At 41.6% G+C, this 21,282-nt stretch overlaps 2 protein-coding genes across 2 annotated transcripts in view; one reads left to right on the top strand and one right to left on the bottom strand.

The window, feature by feature from the left end:
• The window catches only part of crip2 (cysteine-rich protein 2), a 517,344-nt gene that overhangs the window by 94,881 nt on the left and 401,181 nt on the right, over positions 1 to 21,282 (bottom strand). The gene's annotated exons all lie outside the window — the stretch shown is intronic.
• tmem229b (transmembrane protein 229B) lies at positions 1,733 to 19,507 on the top strand. Its single transcript, XM_061063134.1, has 2 exons — positions 1,733 to 2,036; positions 16,006 to 19,507. The coding sequence occupies exon 2, from the start codon at positions 16,053 to 16,055 to the stop codon at positions 16,650 to 16,652; it is 600 nt and encodes a 199-aa protein (XP_060919117.1). The 5' UTR covers positions 1,733 to 2,036; positions 16,006 to 16,052; the 3' UTR covers positions 16,653 to 19,507.

Genomic DNA, 21,282 nt, shown 5'->3' with positions numbered 1-21,282 from the left:
ACATCCTGAAGAACATTATCATATATCATCAGGTTTGAATGGGCCTGTCAGTAGTCTTATCAGAATTTCCATTCCATTATTATTGGAAACCCACCATGGAATGAATTCATTATGCCAGTCCTTCAGCAGTAAAGAACCTTATCTAACAAAAACTAAAGGGTGAAGATAAGCTGTTAAAATGGAAAAGACTGTCTCCAACCTAACTAATGGGAAGTCTTATTAGTTTGAAACCGAGTTGATGAAATAATATATACCTTGATACTTATTTTTTACTGATTATACCAGCCAAGTTACTTAGTACCAAGTAATTGACGATGACACTCTTCATGATATTTGGCATTCAGGCTGTGACACGCCTAACAACTCCTGGTTCTTTCAACCGCAGACACACAAAGACAACTAATTTCCTTGTGCAGGTGCACTTCCTCTTTTGGCACTGGTTAGAATGCACACCTCTTCAAACTCCTTAAGTATTCGTTGTCCTGGAAGAGCAGCGGGACCCATCACGTTTATGAAGGTTTAACAGTGTGGGCAAACAACATGAAAATTGCTAAGTCTTTTAGAGAGTTTAACAACATGAGAAAACAGGAATAAGGAGAAAACAGAAGTCTGGAAACAATGCAGTATCAACTATAACACACACTCAGTGAAACCCAACAAAATACTGCAGTAAAGTATGAGAATGAAGTCACAATTCACCTCCCATCTTACAACCAGGCAAACTTAAATGTAAACTCCTGTTGGGACATTTGGGCTATTTCCACCACTTTAACATTAAATACCAGTTTAATGGTAGCCTATTAAAGGTGCTTTTTGGATACATTTTGGCTTCAAGGGAGACGTTGCAATAAAACCTGAAGAACAGCAGAAAGTCATAAAAACTGAGTAATAAACAACAATAACAAACTGCATCCATCTGGTTTGATATTCTGTATTGTTCAGGTGGAAATATCGCAGAAAGAAAACAATAGGCCTTTTGCATTGTAATTCCCCCCATGTCGTGCAGCACTACGCTAGCTGGGTTAGCAGCTGCTACTCACCTAGGCTACATTCAGTAGGTTTATTTTGGTTGTTTAATTTACTGTGACTTAATTTAAGCAACTAACTTAAGTGGAAACAGCTCTTAAATATCAATAACTTAAAAAGAATTCACATTTCAATGATAAAATCTAAGGTTGAATGGCTAAGTAAGCTTAGCTTTAGCCAAGGCTCACCATGGCTACGTCACCATCTTGTAAGCTAGGCTACAGGATTGTAGTCTTGCTCAAACATATTTTTCTGTTTTCTGCTCAATTTTGTAGTTCTTGTCTTTGAATTAATATATTTCTATCATGAACACGTATGTGTACTTAAGAGTTGTTTGAAATAACTTTCTCTTTAAATTGAACTCAGAGATGACTAGCTTTGAACTTTAACTGCCCATATTCAACAAAAAGTCATTTTAAAAAAAAGTCATTTTGGAAAAAAGTCATTTTGACTTTGTGAAAAGTCATTTCCGCCAGTTAAAGAAATAAAAATGAAAATAATAAAGTCGAAATTATGAGATAAAAAGTCATAATGAGATAAAAAGTCAAAATAATGAGATAAAAAGTTGAAATTATGAGACTTTATTATTTTCATTTTTATTTTTTTTACTGGCGGAAATGGACTTCCATAGAAAGAAAATTATTTTTACGTTTTCCCTTTGAGTAATAAATCATCCATTGTTGATTCTGGTTACACCTGTTTACAGTCTTTACTTTGGTTCTTTCTGTATAAAGAACTGCAGACTAAGGTACGGCACACAAATGGTTAACCAAAGATGCAAGAGGTGCGTGAGTCTGACTGAGCATGTGCTGCTGCTGCTGCTGCTGCTGCTGCAGTGAAGTAAAATGTGTCAATTTCCAGCCGGACAGCAGAGACACCGTGGAGGAGAAGCCGGGGACAGCCGACGAGCCGCAGACTACCAGCGCTACATCCTGGTTGACCTGACCGGGTGATGTGCTCTACCCGCCGGCCTGTGTGCTGAGGGAGACACCGCAGTGCTCAATCTGAAGGTAAATTTAAAAAAAAAATTAAAAAAAATAAAAACTGCACCGAGGAGGATGATTCATGTCCGTCTGCTGGAGCCGGCTGCTCAGCGACATGTAGCCAACATGTTGGGATGTAGGAAGCATAGCTATTCAAGATAACAACCTGGTTTGTTTAGATATCATATGAGTGATGGCATTCACTTGCTCACTCTTTGATTTTGAATTTTGGTAGCCTACATCTTTGACGAGTCTTTGCTGGTAGAAGTTGGTGGTTTTGCAGGGGTGTTCGTCTCAACTGTTTCCCCAAATTCAATGCACTTTGATGTAGCCTATGCAAATGTTATCGCTACATATTTTGTTCAAACACACATTGCTCTCTCTCCTCCTTATTCGGCATTTGTTGTGTGCATAGTTGGACTGTTACACCTGTTCAAATAGAGACAGGGCATGCATTGAAAGCTAGAAAACAGGACGAGTCTTTGCTGGTAGAAGTTGGTGGTTTTGCAGGGGTGTTCGTCTCAACTGTTTCCCCAAATTAAATGCACTTTGATGTAGCCTATGCAAATGTTATCGCTACATATTTTGTTCAAACACACATTGCTCTCTCTCCTCCTTATTCGGCATTTGTTGTGTGCATAGTTGGACTGTTACACCTGTTCAAATAGAGACATGGCATGCATTGAAAGCTAGAAAACAGGTCTTTAGCTTTAGCCTAAGTGTCTAATTCGCTCATAAGGTGACCAGTAGACCTTTTTTTTAGGGAATGAAGGTGTTACAAAAATCCCCGTAGTTAAATCTTTGGAGTCTTATTAATTGTGGCTCGTAAGTGTACCGCACTGCTCGGTAGAGGAGGCGTGATGCTGCAGCGGAGTCCCAGCAGCCGGGCCTGCGCACTGGCCCGTAGTTTCCAGGGACGACATGAGATGACTTTGCCCCATGTAGCGTGACTACAACCCCTTGGAGTTTATCTGCACACAACCGATTGACTTGTGTCGTGATTAAATATCGTCACCAGTGTTACATATTGTGAATGCTTTTGAAGAAGACGCTTTCTCATTCGTGACTATGGGTTGGATTTTCAAAAATCCCTCATTGATTAATTCCATACAAGGTCTGCAGGTCACTATCATTTGTGGGGGAGATTAATCCCTGTTGCTGCCCGGGTATAGCCTATATTCCCCCCTCAGCTTTACAGTGCCTGTATTGACATTTTGGACCTATTTTTAACCCACACACCATCCCTCACAGCAAGGAATCCCCATGACAGAAGCACTGGTTTAAAAAAAAAAATAAATACATTCAGCCCAGCTCAGCTGTGTGGACACGGAGGCGTATATTATTGTTGTATTAAGTAAACGCCTTCTGCATGTCAAAATTGCACTTTGTAATTCGGAATCCCACCATACATGGTACATTTGTAGGTTGAAGCGCATAAAAGGTCATCTTTGAAGTACAAGAGAGGGTACTCTAACCAAATCATCCGATGTGCAGTGGAGAGAATCCAAAAACCACACTCCTTACTTGGGTCATGTATTCAGTTCATATTTTTTACTCTCTGTCGATGTCTTTCATTCACTTTTTATCCTCCAGAGGTTGCATTACAGTTCTGATGAATCTCAGGATGTTAACCAGTGCACTGTAACTACATTGATATGACTTCAGTTGAGTTGCACATTCTGCCTGTTTCGACAACACATCAGCTGTCTTTTATTCATGACAAATGTATCTTGTGATTTCTTTTCTTATTGTTTTTTGTCATAGTTTTGGGCCTTTCGCCTTTACTAGATAGGACAGCTGAAGAGAGACAGGACATGTCTGTACATGGGCCACGCTACATAACCTCTATAGGCTATCCTGAACCCTCTTCACATGATTTCTTCTGTGCATTTTGATGTCTTTTAGGCTTTGTGTGTCACAGCTGTTTGGAGGGGATCCACTTCCTACACTGTAGTTACTGCCCGTTCAGTAAAGTCGAACGATCTGTTGTTTAAAGATTTGTTTTGAGAGATATTAAAGTGTGCAAGCAATGGACACCGTGGCATAAACATCCCACAAGGCAGTAACGGCCAGAACAAAAACGATGCAGCTCTGTGTGTAACATCAGTAACACTCAGATTAAAGTGTAAATATAATGTGGACATTTGTTATATATTTATTTATTTGTTTTATTGAATGATAGTACACATAATGTGTATGTAGTGCATGATGAGAGTGAACGTTGTGTTTATACTGTAGCATTATTCACATTCAATAACATTAATTATTTATATATATTTACATTAGGTTCCTGCAACAGACCACACCTGGGAAGGTAGGTTGGCTGTGCATGGGGTCACCCTGTTGGACATTTATTAAGGTTTTATAAATGTAATTATGAGCAAATAAACTCTATAAGTGCCATGAAAGTGTGATAATTCTAACAGTTAATATTATTATGATAAGTTTTACAATCCTGGTCACAGTTCTTCACTTGCTTTATTTTTATAATTAAAAAACAAAAAAAGTATTGAATAGTGTATTCATGAATGTTAAACCTTGAATTATCAGTATTTCTCCTATAAAGTTCAGTAGTCAGGATTCATGTAACAAGTCATTTATGTGATGGAGTTGATAAAAGCCGTTTTTCTTTTCCGGTCTACCAGAGACCTGTTCCCTTTAGACTGAGAAACCCCCCACACTCCTTTTTCCATTCGACTTAGTGTTAACACATACATACACTATTTAAGATGCTAAATATTTAACTCTGTTCACAGCAGGTGACTGTTAAGCTCAAACCCTCCTTTGTTTTCCAAAGATCTCTGTCCCTGAAACCTTTGCAGAGCAGCCAGCATCAATTATGCATCGTCAACCATTGATTATAAAGCTTCTTTGTCTGATAACAGATTAACATGCGCATGCATCCCTCCATTAGAGACATTACTCTCCTCTGCACCATGATGGCCATGTCAGTAAAATCTCCTGCTCTTTCTCTGTAGCTGCTCCAAGATTTCTAATCTATGGGGCATGGTCCACATGCTATTGAGGACAGGGGGGCTTAGCTCCCATGTTTAAGGGTCTTTCATTAAACTGCAAAGAGCTGAAGAGCTGTAATGAGTGTGCGGGGGAGTGAATAGGGGAACACACCAGTGTTAAAGAAGACACTTTCAGAGTGGGGTTTGAGCTGGACATTTATTGATTAGGAGAGACAGTAAAAAAAAAAAGAGGAACAGCTACAGCAGAAGACCCCAACCCCCAACCCCCAGCCCCCAACCCAGCAGTTTAAACATGTATAATTCAACAGAACACATAAAGGTCAGAGTGGGTTGCAACACAACACAGGGCGCCATAAGGGATGCACCAATCCTACTTGTCTAGTCCGGCTATCAGTACCCGAGCTTTAGGAACAAGACCAGACCTTAGATATATATATTTTAAACGAGTGTTCAATGATTGAGCAGTGGTTGACCTCTAAAGAAAAAAACATTGTTTTCAGTAAGAGTGACCCCTCCCAACCTCATCCTCCTCTCTTTGATGACCGTCCCCCCCCCCCCCTCTCCACCTCCCAGTGGGGCCATTCAGAACAACTATAAACACTTCTGACCCACTTCTAATCTAGTCCACTTGTCTAATAGATACCACACGTTTTCATCTGCATCAGAATATATTTTGTAGTCAAGACAATATTTGGTCACTTTTGATGTTGTTGTTCTGCCTCTCTGTTTTCCTTTATCTTTCATTCATATGTATAATATCCAAACGCTTTTTAATATTGAGGTTTTTTCTCATTATTTGACACCTTGATCTTGTGAGAAATTCTATTTAAATTTAGCATTTTTATTCTAAACTAAACTGGAAAACAATTCATGGTATTGTTCGAAAGTTCAAACAACAGCATTGAAGAGTTGGGTAAAAAAGCAGCAGATATGCAAGGCTTCTATTTTCTCCTGATGCCGGATCAGGGCACATCAGTTTTGACGCAGAGCAGACCAAAGCGGGACAGGAAGTCACAAACCGGAACAACATTAAAACGGGTGAATTTTCAGAATAAAATGCTTAGTTTTGACGCCAGATCGTATTTGACCGGACTACATGAACAAAACGTCGTAATACTTACTGACCCACGGTAGAAGAAGCACCAAAAAAAAAGAAAAAAATCAAAGCAATTTCACTTTTCTTGAACTGCTTCGGTTTGGAACGATGACCTTATGTGTGTTAGTTGTTGTGTTTATTGCTTTTTTTACCACATACATGGTAATATCTCCCGCTGTAGTGGTGTCTTCGGTCTTCTTAATAAATCTTATGTTCTTAAACTTAGTTCTTTCTTAAGCACTCTATAGTGACGACATTACACTTAGACAGCGTAACACATAACAATACACTTTACTTCATGTCTCCTGATCACATGACTACAGAAATCTTACAGAATCACAACAAACCTTCAAAATAAAATAGCAATAATCACATTAAATACTCCCGAGATAAACACAAACATATTATCTGCTATGCTCTAGCAAATCATAATCCAAACAATAATAATCAAACTTATTACTGCAAAATGGCACTTACACCCGCTTTTGCAGATGGATGTTTGATTTTTTACTAACTCAGTCTTTTTAATGCTTATTGTGAAATGTAGAAACTCTGATATCCTCTGTACAATGTCAGGGACAAAAAGTGAAGAAGAAGAAGAAGAAGTCGGCTTTTATTTCCTCCACATCAAGCGGCCTTTTGTATAAGGACGCCTTCAGAGTGCAGCTTCCACCTCTGTTTACATAGAGCCCCCCCTCCTCCTCTCTGCTCCTCTTGTTGAGACTTTCACCTTGTGGATATAGAAAGGAGGCCTACTGTAAAGTTATATGAGCCTCTGTTGACTGTGCTGCATCCAGGCTTTTAGTGTGAGCCCTCACGGCGTCTCTCCTCCTCTATCAAAAGCCGTATTGTTTGTGATACTCAGATGGTTTATGTGTCTCTGAGGGAAGCTCTGGATTTAGACTTGTGCTAGTTTAAACCCCATGCAAAGTGCAGAGAGAAGTTGTCTCTTTAGTATCAGCATGTGAAAAGTATTCTCAAAAAAGATCAAGGATTTGTTGCAGGGTCATTGAAGGTTTTTGCTGAAAGGCATATCACCTTGATCCCACTTCAGCAGTCTCTGTATTTTAATCTTTAATGACTGAAATCTATCTGTGTACCTCGTCTTTTCTGATATAGAGCCTTTGGTGTTGCATTGGATCATTTTCTATACTGACTGAACCTGCAGTCATCCTGTGAATCCATCCAAAGTATAAAGATAAAAAAAGATGTTCTTTTTGAAGCAGCACTGACACTTTCACACACACGCCAAACTCTTGAAAACTTCCCGACGCTTTCTGGATGACCGGCGTGTGTGAACACAAACAGCCGAGTTTTTCCACTCCCGACTTTGCCCAGAATTTTTTTCTGCCAGCCTTCTTGCGTGGAGTTGTGATCAACGGTGATCATTGTGAGCTGATGTGAGAACGCAGCATGAAATATTCAGTGAAATACCCCCACAAGGCATTCATGTCCTGTGAACACGTCGCACAACCACAGACTGTATGCATGCATATGGAACTGCTTCATTATGTTTTCTGTTTGCCACTATGTTCTTCTCCTCTCTTCTGTTGGTACCGAATGTAGATATACACATAACAATGATATACTTGGATTTGAAGGCAAAAATTCTCAATATAGTGTGTTTTTTTTTTACATCATGTACATCCCGCCATCCCGTCCAGGGATAGTCTCCCACTGTGAGGTGCAGGAAAACTGCTGCCGTCTGTATACGCTGAATTATCCCCGATTGCACCCCTTCCCTGTCATCTTGCCCTCAGATAAATAATTCAAACATTTCTAAATCCTGTTCCTTTAGACATATATATGAAACCCTTAAACGGCACTGGTTCATCACGTGCATTGTTTTGTCCTTTAAGGTTATTACAACTCTGCTTTGTCTTTGCTCTCTGCTTGAAGAAGGAGACGTGTGATGCAGGTCAGGGTCAGAACCAGCTTGCTGTTTGGGGGTAATTGACCTGTCTCTTTGATTGATTGGGATCCATTTAGTTTGTGCTGCGTCGGAAAGTCCTCCCGCTTCCCCAGCCCCTCTCGTCCTGTCCGTCCGTCTTTCTCATCTCCCTTCACTTGACACGCACACACCTCTCATCACTTATTCGATCACTTCCTCATCACAAACAGAGGAGCACTTTTTATCGAATCAGTTATTGCACACTTAGGAGGCAATAAATCTGTCTTACTACACATTCAGTAATGCTTTTTAAGCAAGTAGAGCTGCTTAGATGCATTTCTCCTCTCCTCTCCTCTCCTCTCCTCTCCTCTCCTCTCCTCTCCTCTCCTCTCCTCTCCTCTCCTCTCCTCCTCTCCTCTCCTCCCCTCCTCTCCTCTCCTCTCCTCCTCTCCCTCTCCTCTCCTCCTCTCCTCTCCTTTCCTCTCCTCGCCGCTCCTCTCCTCCCCTCCTCTCCTCTCCTCTCCTCTCCTCTCCTCCTCGCCTCTCCTCTCCTCGCCTCGCCTCTCCTCTCCTCTCCTCCTCCTCCTCTCCTCTCCTCTCCTCTCCTCTCCTCCTCTCCTCCTCGCCTCTCCTCTCCTCGCCTCTCCTCTCCTCTCCTCCTCCTCTCCTCTCCTCTCCTCTCCTCTCCTCTCCTCCTCTCCTCCTCTCCTCCCCTCTCCTCTCCTCTCCTCTCCTCTCCTCTCCTCTCCTCTCCTCCTCGCCTCTCCTCGCCTCTCCTCTCCTCTCCTCTCCTCTCCTCCTCCTCTCCTCTCCTCTCCTCTCCTCTCCTCCTCTCCTCCTCTCCTCCCCTCTCCTCTCCTCTCCTCCTCTCCTCCTCTCCTCCCCTCTCCTCTCCTCTCCTCTCCTCTCCTCTCCTCCTCTCCTCTCCTCTCCTCTCCTCTCCTCTCCTCTCCTCTCCTCCTCGCCTCTCCTCTCCTCGCCTCGCCTCTCCTCTCCTCTCCTCCTCCTCCTCTCCTCTCCTCTCCTCTCCTCTCCTCCTCTCCTCCTCGCCTCTCCTCTCCTCTCCTCTCCTCTCCTCTCCTCTCCTCTCCTCCTCCTCTCCTCTCCTCTCCTCTCCTCTCCTCTCCTCCTCGCCTCTCCTCTCCTCGCCTCTCCTCTCCTCCTCCTCTCCTCTCCTCTCCTCTCCTCCTCTCCTCCTCTCCTCCCCTCCTCGCCTCTCCTTGCAACCATGCAATTCACAACCCCTATTGGTTAGTGTTAGTGATTGGGATATCATACTGTGTTTTGCCCCCTCAAAACTATTCATGTTATAGGGCTCTTTAATGCTCTATCATCAAGACACGACAGTGGATAGTGTCAGAAATCAGGGCGAGAGAGAGTCGGGAATGACATGCAGCAAAAGGAGCCAAGTTCGGATTCGAGACCCAGGCTGCCTTCTTTGAGGACTGTAGCATCTGTACATGGGGTGCATGAACTAACCACGAGGTCACCAGCGCCCCAAACATTCAATTGTTAGTTCTTAAAAGCAAAGAGATGCCGAAATCCCTCATAGTTAAGAAGTTGTAAGATACGAATAATTAGAAGCGTTAGTTGATCAACATGAATTGTTGTTATTTATTCATCTGCCAATCATATGATGAAAGAAATATTCAAGGCTGTTGAGTCACCTCAGTTAGATAACGTACAAAATATTTATATAGTCGGAGTTATTAGTCTCTGGACAGCTGCAGATACAAGAGCATGTTTTCCTGCCAGCTGCTGATGATGAAGCAGTGGTCGGGTCACCTTGGTGACTGGCGCTGCGCTGCGATGGATACTGCTGGTTTCTATACGCCAGACTGCAGCCTGCCAAAGTGACCTTCTGAAAGTCTGCATAGGCCCGTGATCTGTGCCACAGGCCGAGCCAGCGAGACACAGTTTGTGAGCGGGGATTATGTCATGATGAGAGGTCAGCCCGGGTTAGCTTTCTGATTTAATCACAGTGTCAGAGTTCACAGCTGTCGGCATGTTGTCAGCACAGGAAATGCACGTCTTTGTTTTTCGGCTTTTGTTATTTTAATTCAACCTTGGCTGACTTCAGCATTGATGTGTTTTTGTCGCGTTCATCTTTTTGTTTACCTGCTGTCAGACCTGCCTGCCTCGTTGTCAACCAGAAGCCTCTCTTTACCGCTCTCTCGCTCCCTATGTGTTTCGTTTAAAAGCTTGGTGTCTTACCTCTGCGTCCTCAGACACACCTGCAGGGCTCCGTGGTTAGACTTCCCTCCGTTTTCGTTCAGACAGCACCCTGCCTGCGCTGTGTCTACCTGTGGTCAGTGGGACGTTTACAAAGCAGGCAGCTCTATCACCTTTACCGCTGTGATCGCCCTCATACTGTGCCGTCCCGTAGCGGGGTTCAATGGAGTGCAGTGGAGAAGCGGGTTGCCACAGCACGGGCTGACAGGAACCTTGTTGATCGATACTTGGGGCCGATGAGAGCGCTGGTGGGGGTGGTGGGGGGGGGGGGGGGGGGGGGGGGGGGGGGGGCACTGTCCTCCGACATTTGCTACAACAACAGCAGAATCAAACAGCAGCCAGTGTGTGAGCTGTGTCCTGCTGAGGCTACAAGTCAATAAAAAAAGACCCAAATACACACAGAAAGGGTAAACTGCAGCTTCCTGGAGAATGTTGAGTGTTAAGATGCTGAGAGTAATCACAGCAACGCCTGTTTGACTCCAGCAAGAATTAGTATTTTATTTCATCCTAGATGTCGTTTTCCTAATTTGCAGGGGATCGACATCTTTTTTTATTTTTACTCTTACCTTAGGGTATGTTTTTTTTACTATTAGGTTTGTATTATATCAAATCTGTTTTCAATCTAAATTAATTTAGTTTTAGCAACAAACATCTTAAATCTGCTCAATTTATCCCCATGTGCACATTGTGCATTTATCAGAGTGATGTACCATAGACTGTAAATATTACCGGACACTTGACCTTATCGCTCTCTCTCTCTCTCTCTCTGTCTCTCTCTCTCTCTGTCTGTCTCTCTCTCTCTCTCTGTCTCTCTCTGTCTCTCTCTCTCTCTGTCTGTCTCTCTCTCTCTCTCTGTCTCTCTCTGTCTCTCTCTCTCTCTGTCTGTCTCTCTCTCTCTCTCTGCCTCTCTCTGTCTCTCTCTCTCTCTGTCTGTCTCTCTCTCTCTCTCTGTCTCTCTCTGTCTCTCTCTGTCTCTCTCTTTCTCTCTCTCTCTCGCTCTCTCTCTCTCTCACTTTCTCTCTAGCTCTCTCTCTCTCTCTGTCTCTCTCTGTCTCTCTCTCACTCTCTCTCTAGCTCTCTGTCTCTCTCTCTCTCTGTCTCTCTCTCTCACTCTCTCTAGCTCTCTCTCTCTGTCTCTCTCTCTCTGTCTCTCACTCTCTCTGTCTCTCTCTCTCTCTCTATCTCTCTCTCTGTCTCTCTCTCACTCTCTCTCTAGCTCTCTCTCTCTGTCTCTCTCTATCTCTCTCTGTCTCTCACTCTATCTGTCTCTCTCTCTCACACTCTCTCTCTTGCTCTCTCCGGCACGCAGCAATTTTATGAATAAATGAAAAATGAAAGAAAAGCAGGTCGGAAATATACTTGGGCGGACCGTTGGTATCGTCTATGTATATTGGACTTATTGGAGACAGTAAACCATATATCAAACCAAAGATTCATTTTTTTTGTTCTGTGATTTCACACCACATTTTAAACGTCATTCATTTCTGTAGTAAAGAGGGTGCAGCTCTTTGGTTTTCTTTCCCCTATGTTCATTTCGTCAAAGAATAAATGTGTTCAAATCGCTCTTTTCATCTCCCTGTGCAAGAATCTCAGAAACCTGATGTCTCTGTTACAACTTGTCCCGCGACATAAACAAGTCTGCCTTTGCAGGGCAACAATCTGAAGAATTTCTAGTAGTGTAATCTGAACTGTTAGCTTTACATATCTGGGCACTGTTCACTTCTTATGCAGTCGTGATAATCCCGGTGTCTCTGTTAAACAGTCACGAGGCACTAAGCACATGAAGTATTCATTAATGAAGGGAACATTACGAGATGTGCAGGGGGAAAAGACGTGTTTGCCACAACCTGCACTGAGAAATCTTTATTTATAAAGCTGCTTCAGTTTCAACTAACCAAGCATGAACTCTCCTGAAACAGACACTCGTCTAGCTTCAATACCGAAGATGAAAACACAACAAAAAACATGATAAACACAAATAGAACACATTAAGTTTGATGATTTCAGCAGCTAATGAGTCACTACTACATAATTTCCCGACCTCTCTGCTCATACCTTCCTACTTGATTCCATGTTTGTCATCTTAAGCAGCTCAGTGGGCATGCGAGTGCTGAACAAGTGGTGTCTGTGAAGGCGATAGAGAAAGAGAGCAGGGGGAAGTGAATCGTGGAAAAAAGGGTAGAGAGAAGTTGCTTTGGCGGTTTAGGAGAAGGGCTCGCCCATGTGGCTACAGAGAGAGTCATTTGATAAGTAAAAGCAGAGCTCTGAGAAACAAATCTGAGATGATTTATGTTGATTTTTCACAAGCTAGAAAAGTAGAGCTCATGTCTGTCTGTTAGATACAAAGCAGCTTGTTAGCTTAGCATAGCATAGAATTAGGGGAAATATGGCTGGTTCTGTCTACAGGTGAAAAAATCCAGCTAACTGCACCTCAAAAGATGAAATATAAACATTTTACAAAGTGTGATTATTGACCTTCATAGGTGCTCTTGTATGTTTCCTGTCTTTATGCAAAGCTAAGCTAACAGGTATCATGCTGCGTTCATGTGCTCCTCGGACGGTCCCAGTTTCCGAGTTGGGAAGCTGTTCTTCTGACTTCAGTGTGATTTCAGTTTTGGAAAGTTGAAATGTGGGAGGATAACATGTGGGAGGATATGTGGACAGCAACAAGAATCAAAAGAATCGTGATTATGATTTTTTTTTTTTTTTCCATAATCGAGCAGCCGCAGTGTTCAATGATAAATCCTTTCTAAAGCTACAAAAGCTACTGCTTCCTGTTTGTGTACCAAGCTAGGTTAACAAGTATCAATCGTATTGTCCAGCTCAGCCAGAAGCAAATCAGCAAAACACCCCAAAATCTTGATCAATCCCTTCAAAGTTTAATGTATTTATGATTGTGGGGTTCATTTAAAAAATTTTTTTTTTTTACAAACAGATCCCATGAAAAGTGATTTTAGTGTTGGGTGCAGATGGCCGAGCGGTTTCGGTCGCGCCCCATGTACAGAGGCTACAGTCCTTCAGGCGGGCGGCTCAGGTTCGAGTCCGGTGAGAGGCTACTTTCCCTCCCTGGTTTCTTACTCACTCCACGGTTCCGAACCAACAAAGGCAACGAGCCTAAATATATCTGAAAAGAAAACAAAAGTCATTTTCGGCTGCTTTAACCAAAAAAAAAAAAAAAAGGCGACACATCTTTGATGATCTGATGCTATGAAGCCACTTTACTGCATCAGGAGGTTACAGAGATTTGTCCCGAAAGTCTTTCCAAGCTACTTTTTTGACTCCTACTCGCATGAGCAGCTGAAGAAAAGAGGGAGAGTTTCCCAGGAAGGCATTGAAAAGAAGGTATAAAGGGCTTTGTGAGGTCAGTTAGACCATCGCTGTGGCCCAGTTCCTCACATGAAACCCTTGTTTGGAAGAAATGTGCTAATCCCCACGGGCCCTCTCTGGGGCCCAGCCAGCATTTGAAGACCAAAAAAAATCCGCTTTTGTTCTTCAAACAAGCTTTTGTACTCGTAACCTCTCTCTGTATCCGAGCCTGTTTTTCACAGAGTGGTTATGATGCTATTAGGACACGGTTTCCTCTGGAGGTATTGTATAGTAGAAGACATACGTTTCGGCGGGCCCCCTCGACCATGTGGTCTTTGAACTCCTCGGTATGATGCTGTTTGCGCCTCCAGTGTTTTTTATTAGCTGTGTGATATATCGAGTAGAGGAAGGATCCAACCCTGCGTGGGCCTCCTGACACCTGATACTAAAGCCAGTGTGCGTCAAGCTGCGGGATTTGGAAAAAGAGCACATGATGTAGGCAGTCAGATGATAAAGCTATACCTTACATAAGAACCCCCTCAGTCGGTCGCTAAATAGCACGGAGTGAGGGAAGGCCTCCGAGTTTAAGAGCGCTGTAGTTCTGCTGTCTCTAATTTCACCCTTCTGGTGTCAGCTGAGTGTTGCATTGCCCTGTCCTTGATTAAACTTTGGCTTAGCACGCGTTGCAATTAAAGCTGTAATCCTTAAGATTGCAGCTCTGGTTGATTAGGAAATACCCAGGCTTACTGTGGGGAGCACCGAGTGTGAATTCATACGACAGCTAACGCTCACTGAGCAGCTTTTGGCAAGAAATTTCACCGGCTCGTGAAAAAAAATCCAAAAGTATAAAATATGTCAGGACTGCAGGTTATAAATGAATCAAGCTGGGTAACATTATTTTTGACAGATATTGCTAATATGATTAGTGAGAATGATCCTTTGTCCACTGCAGTAGTTCATTATTAGCTCTTTTTTTTTTTTTTTTTACAGCTGGATTGTCTTAAAACTGCAGATTCTGCAAATTGGATATAGCACTTTACTAACCTATATTGCGATTTCTTAAATAAACTGTGAAATCCGTAAACTGTGCGTATGTGACCTCCATACCCTCGTCGACATGCTCAGTTTTCAAGACTGTTAAGCTGTTAAAGAATAGATTGTTGTGTCTAAACGTCTTGTTGGGGACTGATTTCTGAGTGGACTGAAACGTTGAGAGCAGAAGGCAAGCTCGCTAAAAAGAGACAAAGGGACTTCCTTCTTTTTGACCTTGTTTTCTTGAGTGTTTCCAGCCTGTTGGGAATGTTTTGCTCCTGTTGCCAGTATGACTTAATTACCGGTACTTACAGACAACAGCGGCTGTGTCTTTATTTAGCAAAAATATATAATGGCCGATACATTTACTTATTTGATATTTTGTAAAAGTGCAGCCGAACAAACTTCTGTTGATCAAAGAATCCAGTCAATACTCTGCTTATTTCTGTTATGGAATGATCTACCGCAACATTACCATGCTGTGCACAGCACCAGTAGTTCACACAACAGCAGGACTCAGTGAAAGGAGTCAGTTCCTTATTAGTTTCCAGAGAACGCCCTCCCAAAGCTTTTCACCAAACAGTTCACACTATGGCTTTTTAAAAAAAATCCGGTACTCCCTTCAGTTAAAACAATGGATCCACTGTAAAAAAAAAAAAAAAAAAAAGCAATATTTGATGAGCAGTCAAAGTAAACACTATCATCTAATTTGAGAAAAAGTAGATGTGATGTGTTAGTTTGAATTGCAAATAACTTCCTACGTCTCTGATGTCACACGTGAACTGGTGAGGCTGGTGTCAACGTGATCAAATCAGGATCGATTGCATACGCCAATCATTTTCCATGTTGTGCTGAAATGGTGAACTCCATGACTTCAAGTCAAATCCACTGTGAACTGTGGGGATGTTTAGTAGTTATGACTGAGAGAAGGGTTACATTAATAATGTCAAAAAAAATGATTTTCTTTAGATCAAAATTGAAAGGTTGGTGCATTTTTGTTTTACACTTCCCCTAGTGGGGACATTGTTTTTCTCGCTCTCTTTTCTTTCTAATTTTTTTTTTAAGTTTGTACGTTGTAGGGTGGACACAATACCAGAATTTTCACTAAGATATAGTAAGAATAAAAAAAAAATGTAGATACCGTGACAAAAAGTAGAAGACCTTGGTACCCCTTTTTGGATGATGAATCGCAAGAAAACTCCTGAAGCATTGCTAATGTATTTTGTACAATATAGACAGTGCTCTCTCTTTCACATGTAAAAAAAAACATGACTGAAGATCTGTAGTTTTATTAACTTCAGAACTCTTAGATACTATCGATCATAAAAATTGAAGATTGTATGATAGCAAAACATTTGGTATTGAGAAATATCTAAATGTCAAAAACAATTAAAACATAATATGTGGTACTCTGCCTTTATGTGACTTTTCTGACACCTCTCCTCCCTTCTTGCCTCCTCACAGCTGCGTCTAATTTACAAGGACAAGAGTAAAACTGTGCGAAAAGCAAGATGGTGACCTCGGATACCCCGGAGGCTCCAGTACCGCTGACGGTGCTGTCCCGCTGGTACCTCTACGCCATCCACGGCTACTTCTGCGAGGTCATGTTCACAGCCGCCTGGGAATTTGTGGTCAACTGCAACTGGAAGTTCCCCGGGGTGACCAGCGTGTGGGCGCTCTTCATCTACGGCACCTGCATCCTCATAGTGGAGCAGATGTACCTGAAGCTGCGTGGCCGCTGCCCCGTGCTGCTGCGCTGCATCATCTACACTTTATGGACGTACCTGTGGGAGTTTGGCACGGGGCTGCTGCTGCGCCAGTTCGACGCCTGCCCCTGGGACTACTCCGAGTTCCGCTACAACTTCAAGGGACTGATCACGGCCGAGTACGCCGTGCCCTGGTTTTGCGCCTCCTTTATCGTGGAGCGCTTTGTCATTAGCAAAACGCTGCGACTGCGCTTCCACGAGGGGCCCGAGGACGGCTGGTCGAAGAAACCCTCGGATGCTGGGGGCGGAGGAGGAGGGGCGGTGGGACCTGTCGGGGGCGGGAGGAGGAGAGAGAGGAGCAGAGAGATGGGAAGTGACGCCAACGGCTACTTAAAAGTAGAATGAAGAAGCAGAGGAATAAAACACTCGAAAAAACCAGCCCAATTTCTGCTAAACCTCCTCCTCCGTCCTCAGCCACTTTTCATTAACTTCTCCCCATCATCTGTTGTGATGGGAAGACGAAAACAGCCAGCCAGCCAGACATGTAGACTCGGCTGGCGTGCAGAGGAGTACAGAGCATCAGAACAGCCGGAAAGTAGAAATCTCTCTCTGTGCTCTCTACGGTCACCAGAGGCCCGATAACTCCATGCTGCTGCATTTGCTGCATCGCATAACACCCCCCCCCCCCCCCCAACCCGTCCCCATTTGCCGTTGACCTTGAGGAGATCAGTTTCCTGAATGGCCGAGATTACTCTCTCCATTTCTCCTATCCCATAGACTGCAATAAACTCGGGATTAACAACAAATAGTTGCAGAGATTAGCGTCGTCACCCTGCAGAGGAACAGACAGTAACGTTTCTGCTTTTCAAGGGCTTCCTCGAGCTGCCTGAAAGCAGAAAGCTTGCTGCGTAGAAGTCAAAAAGAAAAAGTAGCCGCAGCTGTTCTTTCTAAAAAAATGTACATAACGTCCTTAAGTATTATCCAAAAGTACTGTAGTAATGTAGCTATGATGAGCTCTTAAAGAACATACGGCCCATCCTAAAGGCAGTGCTCCATGTGTCTGCTAACGCCATGAAGAATGTTTTCCCACTGTCAGTGAATACCCACAATGCCTGGTACATAATAAGCATGAAAAAGTTGTCTTCCTATGTAAAATACATTTATACAGAGCTCATTCAGCCCCATCCCCGACGTCTTGTGAGTCAGTCTGCTGCTTGTGTGTGAAGGACGACAGTGAATCACAGGTAGTAGTCCTCCTCCTGACAGCATGTTGAAGTGTCTTCCAGCGAGACACCGAACCTCAAGCTGCTCCTGGTGAGCAGGTCACAGCGTTGCATGGCAGCTTCTCCGCCCATCAGTGTGTGAATGGGTTTGTATGTGTGTGTGTGTGTGTGTGTGTGTGAAGGCACTATATAAATGTAGTCCATTTACAATAACAGCAGGGCCGCGTCACTGTTCATGGCAATGATTGTGAATCATGAGCAGAAACTTAAAGCATCAAACGTGTCAGTTATTTGTTTTTATAGTTTTCCAGAAAATATGTCATGACTCACTCTGTGTGTGTGCATGTCCATTGACGTGTGTGCTATGAATGTTGTGTCAGATCTGCCCGGGTCACATAAGCCTACTTTCATTCACTTGATCATTTCTGACAAACTGTACACCAGAGATTTTTTTTCCACATGGCTGCGTCACAAGATCAAAAAAAAATATTTTTATCTGTGATGAAATACTACTGAGTTTTCTGCTACAGGTATACTACAAGTGACAACAGTAGTCGATTTTAATTGAGAGAGATTTGACATTTTGTACTTGGAAATTGCAGGAAAAGTGTCACGAGTTTTGTCCGTCAGAGAATTTCTCAAGAGTACTGTCACATTTTGACCTGATTTTAATGTTTGGAATTTTTATTTTTTTTCTAAAAAGCAGGAAATATGCAGCATACAGAGGTGATTTATGAATGAGGAAACCCTCCTTTTCTGCTACGTTAGCCATAATTGATTTGGTTTGCGTTTTGAATATTGACCTCTATTGTATTGCAAATAAGCCTTCTGAGACGGGCTTCAAAATGGTTTGAATTGCGCTCTATACTCATGTTAAACTTTAATATAACTGTTATAACGCACTAATTACAACAAAAAAAAAATGATGACAGTTAATGTAGTATTTGAATTAATTGTCTTTAAAGGTCTAATGTCCACACATCTGGTACTCCATCCAGGTGAAAATACAAATGTTCAAATGTTGTCCATGTGGATCATGTTACTTCCTCTAATCTTAAAGAGCAAGACTGTATACTCTCCTCCTTCATGCAAAAATCAACAGACAGTAAATCTTTTCAGGCTGACAGTTTGTCATGGTGCTACTTGATCAAGCATGCAAACAAGACAGACACTTTCACAGTGGTATGACGTTACTAGTGGATTGACTGTAAACATGAAATGGAAATCTATGGTTACTGAAAAGTATTGATCTGGAGATCCATATTAATAAGGACTTCTCTATTTCAACTGTTCATAGAAAAACTGAAAAAAAAAAGAGATGGAAGTCCATTTTCAACACTACTAGACTGAAGCTGTTCCACATGATGCATAAATTGCTGCCACCTAGTGGAAAAACGGAAAACTGCAAGAGCATAAATTCCTTATAATGCTAAAGAAAATATTTGTTTCTGTTAATACTATTTTTTAATTACATTTTGGTATGCATATGTTTTATCCATACATGAATCTACAGGCTTAAAAGCAATAGAGGCTTCTGAGCCAGCAACAATACCCAGCTCAAGGCCGTTAGCTTTGTTCTCTTAAAATAAAAACAAAATCTACTGAACTACATTATGAGAACTAGTATGCAGCCAATGTCTGTATCTAGTTCCTCTGCTTTGATGAGACAAAATACAAGAAAATGCAAGAAGTGTATTTGTTCTCTGCAATATGTGAAAGGGGAAGTAATAGGTGAGTGTGTATAGTGTGTTTTACAGAGACACCTCTGTAAGTGTATGTGCATGTTGAGTATGTTAAAACTGAACTGATTCTCTTGTATTTTTACCTTGAGACTGCATGTCCTAACATTTTCAATTTATTCTCCCAATTGATTTTTTTTGCCCAAGTGATTATTCGCCCCATGTACTGTAATGGATGCCTTTTTAATCAAATGTGCAGGTTTTTAGTGAAATGACTGTACTGTATATCACTCACTTTGATTATGTTCCATGTATGTTTTATCACATTTTGGGATTAAATGTATTTATTTGAACATAACATGTATGTTTTGGAAAACATTTTATTTCTGACCTTTAAGAGGTCAACTGTAAGATGCATAGCTGTTCAAAAATGTCCAATCTGATGTGTCCTATAGGCCTACTTTATTAATAATTAACCTTAATAATTTGTATAAATAGGCCTATTTGTAAATTTATACCACGGGTCTTCCCCTGCAAACCTTGATGGTATACATTAAATAGCAGCAATCATACCTGATATCCTGCTAATTGCACCACTGAGCAACCCCAGTTCAGCCTTAGATTATTGTACATTAATGCTCTTTGTTTTAAGTATAAAAAGAAAATCTTTTTTTTTTTTTTTTTTTGCGGATTGATTTTTATTTTTTACAATTCATACGAAATGTACAAGTCAGGCTATGTTGTGATTTTGCATAACCACACAACACAGTTATATTTAGCTGGTTAGCATTAACCTCTTTTGAATAGTCATGTTAACAAAATAAAAACATATAAATGTATCGGTAACGTACTAAACTTGCAAAGGTTACTGAGTAGTTAGTAACTTACAAAGAAGGGGAAAAAGATGGCGGCCCACTGAAATCTCTTTGTGTTGACTAGACTGAACAGCTGTTAAAGCAGGTAAGTGTTTACATTCATTTCCATGTTTATGTTATCCATCTCAATAGATAGCAAACATTTCTCAATAGCTTTCTTATTTACACGACAAGAGAAAGTCTGAACTTCTGGAACGATTACTAATTTCCTGAGCTGTAAGACAAGAACTCGCTGCTGGGGATTGAAATGATTTTTAAGGCAAAATTTGGACGACAACATTTGCTAATAAGACTAAATACAAAACAAACGTCTAAATGTTAATAGCTTACAACAATTGATCAAAATGACAAAATAAAGATGAGATTTAATATTATATTTTACTTAACTAACCCGTGTTCATTAGCACTAAGCACAAAGTACAGGTACGGCAGCTCTAAGTGTCACTTTGACTTTAATTAATAATCCCAATGTTAAAGTTATTCCTGAGGGTGAATTGAGCTTTTCTTAGTTTTAGTACAGTAAGTTTCATAATGTTCTGTCTAGCAGATGTGAGACACCACCACAATAAAGGGGATTTTTTATTTTTTTTATTTTAATTTTTAATTTTTTAATTTAACCTTTATTTATCCAGGAAAGTCCCATTGAGATTAAAAACCTCTTTTTCAAGGGAGTCCTGGCCAAGAGGCAGCAAAAGTTACACAGTCACACTCACAACATACAGACAGCAATTAAAATTATAAAAAAAACAATTAACAATTAAAATGATAAAAAATACAGTTACAAGTAAAGGAGGTCGTCTCAAGCGCTCTCAGCCTGGATTTAAAAAGCATTCAAAGAAATCAGTTCAGTTATTTTCCAGTCTTTTTGCAGCATGTTCCATGTAGAAGGAGCAGAGGAGACGAAAGTCCCTTTTTCCCAGCTCTGTGCGGGCAAATGGAACAGACAGCAACAATTGATCATTTGAACGCAAACCGTAAGAATCAACAGTTCTCCGTGTGATTAGGTTACAGATGTAGGAGGGCAGTAGCCCAAGCATGGCCTTGTAAATAAATAACCAAAGTCCGTAGGCCTCATTCGGATGGGCTCATACAATCTGAATAAAATTTATTCATGACCTTGGTATTTCATTGGACAAGAGACACATACTCTCTGTCCACTGATATAAAGTACAGCACCTTTTTGAATTTCAACTATATTTATATAGCCTATGTTAATTTCAAGTCTGAAAAACATTGATTAATGTTAAAGCAAAAGGTT

Source organism: Labrus mixtus, chromosome 18 (genome assembly GCF_963584025.1).
Source record: "Labrus mixtus chromosome 18, fLabMix1.1, whole genome shotgun sequence".
NCBI classification, from domain to species: domain Eukaryota; kingdom Metazoa; phylum Chordata; class Actinopteri; order Labriformes; family Labridae; genus Labrus; species Labrus mixtus.
This window is presented reverse-complemented; position numbering and strand designations above follow the sequence as displayed.